Source organism: Phaethon lepturus, unplaced genomic scaffold, assembly GCF_000687285.1.
Source record: "Phaethon lepturus isolate BGI_N335 unplaced genomic scaffold, ASM68728v1 scaffold34336, whole genome shotgun sequence".
Taxonomy (NCBI): Eukaryota; Metazoa; Chordata; class Aves; order Phaethontiformes; family Phaethontidae; genus Phaethon; species Phaethon lepturus.
The window spans coordinates 36,816-39,230 of NW_010548899.1; the positions used below are offsets into that span (position 1 = coordinate 36,816).

General features: G+C 46.7%; 1 protein-coding gene across 1 annotated transcript in view; it reads left to right on the forward strand.

Annotated features, from left to right (window-relative positions):
* The window catches only part of TYRO3 (TYRO3 protein tyrosine kinase), a 35,422-nt gene extending 33,945 nt beyond the window's left edge, over positions 1–1,477 (forward strand). Inside the window, exon 17 of the mRNA XM_010290126.1 lies at positions 1,337–1,477. Within this exon, the coding sequence (XP_010288428.1) occupies positions 1,337–1,477 (141 nt within the window). The remainder of the gene's footprint in view (positions 1–1,336) is intronic.
* Positions 1,478–2,415: the final 938 nt, after the last annotated feature.

Consider the following 2,415-nt stretch of genomic DNA (forward strand, 5'->3'; position numbering starts at 1 on the left):
GAATCCTGTATTCACTGAGGGTGGGAAAAGGCCCTGGTGATGGGAAAGGGACTTTGTCTTGTGTTTGAGGGACAGTGCCACCTCTACCTTGGGTGCTTTCAGAACTCAAGACTAAAGATGTGTACAAGTAGTTTATGCAAGAAGACACGAACCCTTTTCCTCTTGTCTTTTGGTCCTTCATTCTTCAGTGCTTATCCCCATCCCCTCTGTCCCCTTCTCATTTTCCTCTCTATGCAGTCTCTTGTTTCTTAATCCTTTTTCCTTTCTCTTCTGCATGACAATTTGAAGGTGACATTTGAAATGCGCCTAAGCCACACATTCATGTGCAAGTGCAGCAATGGTACTCCATCCTTCAGAAGGCATTGGTGGAACTTCATAGGCTCTGAATACATCAGTGCTTAGACACTCCTCCCCATAACTTTGCCCTTGGAGAGTAAGGCTAAACCCATTCATCTCAAATTTTTGCTTCCTTTTCCTTTTTTTTTTTTTTTTCTTCTGATACCTTCTCCCCTCTTTCTTGCTGCCTTCTGATCTGGTTTCATGCTAGTTTCGTCCTTCAGGCCTGTGGACTTGCCTTCCTAGTTATCAATGTCACGGTGCCTCTTAAGGGATCACCAAGAGCGCCTTCTAACTCGGCTGCTGTGTTGCCCAGTGATTGCTGTAACCACTGTAGACAGTATTTAGCGATTCGTGATTGCTAGTCCAGCCAGTTTACAATAGACACTGGGCAGGGTTTTGCTTATTATTAATTTATTATTAAAAAATCAGAATTTTTTGCACCTAACAAACCTTGCAGTTCAGATTTAAATGTACAAGCATGACGGTTGCACTGTAGAGCACAAATGAAGAAGAGCCGTAGGTGGTTTGTTCCTTGCCTTGCTTTATCAGCTAAACTCTGCTTTCATTTCTGCCTGCACTTTTCCAGCAACACAGAATGTGGCTCAATTAATTAAGCAGCTGGTTTGTGAGCCTCAACCCAAAATGTTCATGTAGCTGGGAACCACAAAATTGATACTGCATGCCTTAAAGAACTGTAAGTAGGAGACGCTTGGGAGGAGTCTGCAAGTGGAAGACAGCAGTAGCTCCCAAATCTTCCCCTGCTCCACTACAGGATGGTGCTGAGCAGGGCCTTCAGCTGTCTCCCAAGATGATGTGTCAGCATCAGCTGGGTCATTTCTTTGTTTTCTAGCTAGAGTTTGGATAGTCCTTGCATCACTGCTGATGACATGACATTACCCCAGGCTGGGAGGGTTGGCACAGTCTGCGCATGCTGAAACCCTACCCCAGGGAGCAGGGAACTGTCTGTTCACGTGTTCTGTGTGCTTTTCCCTTTCAGTGGGCATTTGGGGTGACCATGTGGGAGATTGTGACCCGAGGGCAAACCCCTTATGCTGGCATTGAGAATGCAGAAATCTACAACTACCTCATCAGTGGGAACAGGCTGAAGCAGCCGCCGGAGTGCCTGGAAGATGTGTGAGTACTTCCTCGCCCTGTTGACATGTGATTCCTTGAGAAGTTTGGCTCGCTGGATGGAAACGGGCATCCGGCTGGAGTGCTGGTCTGAATCTGTCCACCTTCTGGTACACAGAGGCATTCACTAGAAAGTCTCTGGGTTAGCTACCAGATACTCTCTGCTGGCACAGCTCCCTGAAACCTGTGGTAGCTACACAAGCAGCTAACTTGGCTCAAGGGTTCGAATAGTGTCAACATTAGAAGCCCTTGCCTTCGTGGAAACTATAACTGTTTCCAGAAACTGACTGCTCCCTACCTTCTCAGGCCAGCATCTGAGAAAAGAGATGAGTTTCATGGCACACCCTGAAGGCTGAATAGAAAAGCAGGACTACAAGGAAACTGGATTGCAGAGGCAGTGGCCTGCGTGTGTCTTTCGAAGCTGGGCCCAGTTTTCAAAATGGGATCTACTACTCTCACAGAAATAGCAGGGTCAAAGAAGAGTGGAGATAGATAGGAGGATCTAAACTTCTGTAGGTCAGTGTCCCACCTTAAACTGCAGGTGGAAACAAAACCAGGACAGTCTTGCAGATACTGTTTTCAGACATTTTCAGACTTGCAGGAAGGACTCAGTAGCCTGTGGAGCAGCAGGCAGCCACATGCCGCAAACTATGCTCCTGCCTTAGTCCTGCAGCTGAGGGACCATTCTTGACCAACAGGTTACGTAAAATGGGTGCTCAGGAACCCTTACTCCATGAGTGGTGGCTGCAATAAGTTTCCTAGAGTCCACACACAGGTCTGAGGTCTCCTAGTTTGGACAAGGTGAAATTGTTTTCACTGAGTGCCCAAGCATGTCTCTGTTTTCTCTGTGTTCTGCCTAAAGCAAGACATAACTATGAGCACTGACTTCAACAACTTTTTCAAGCTGTTCCTTCTGTGTAAAATGGACAATGTAGAATCTTTGGG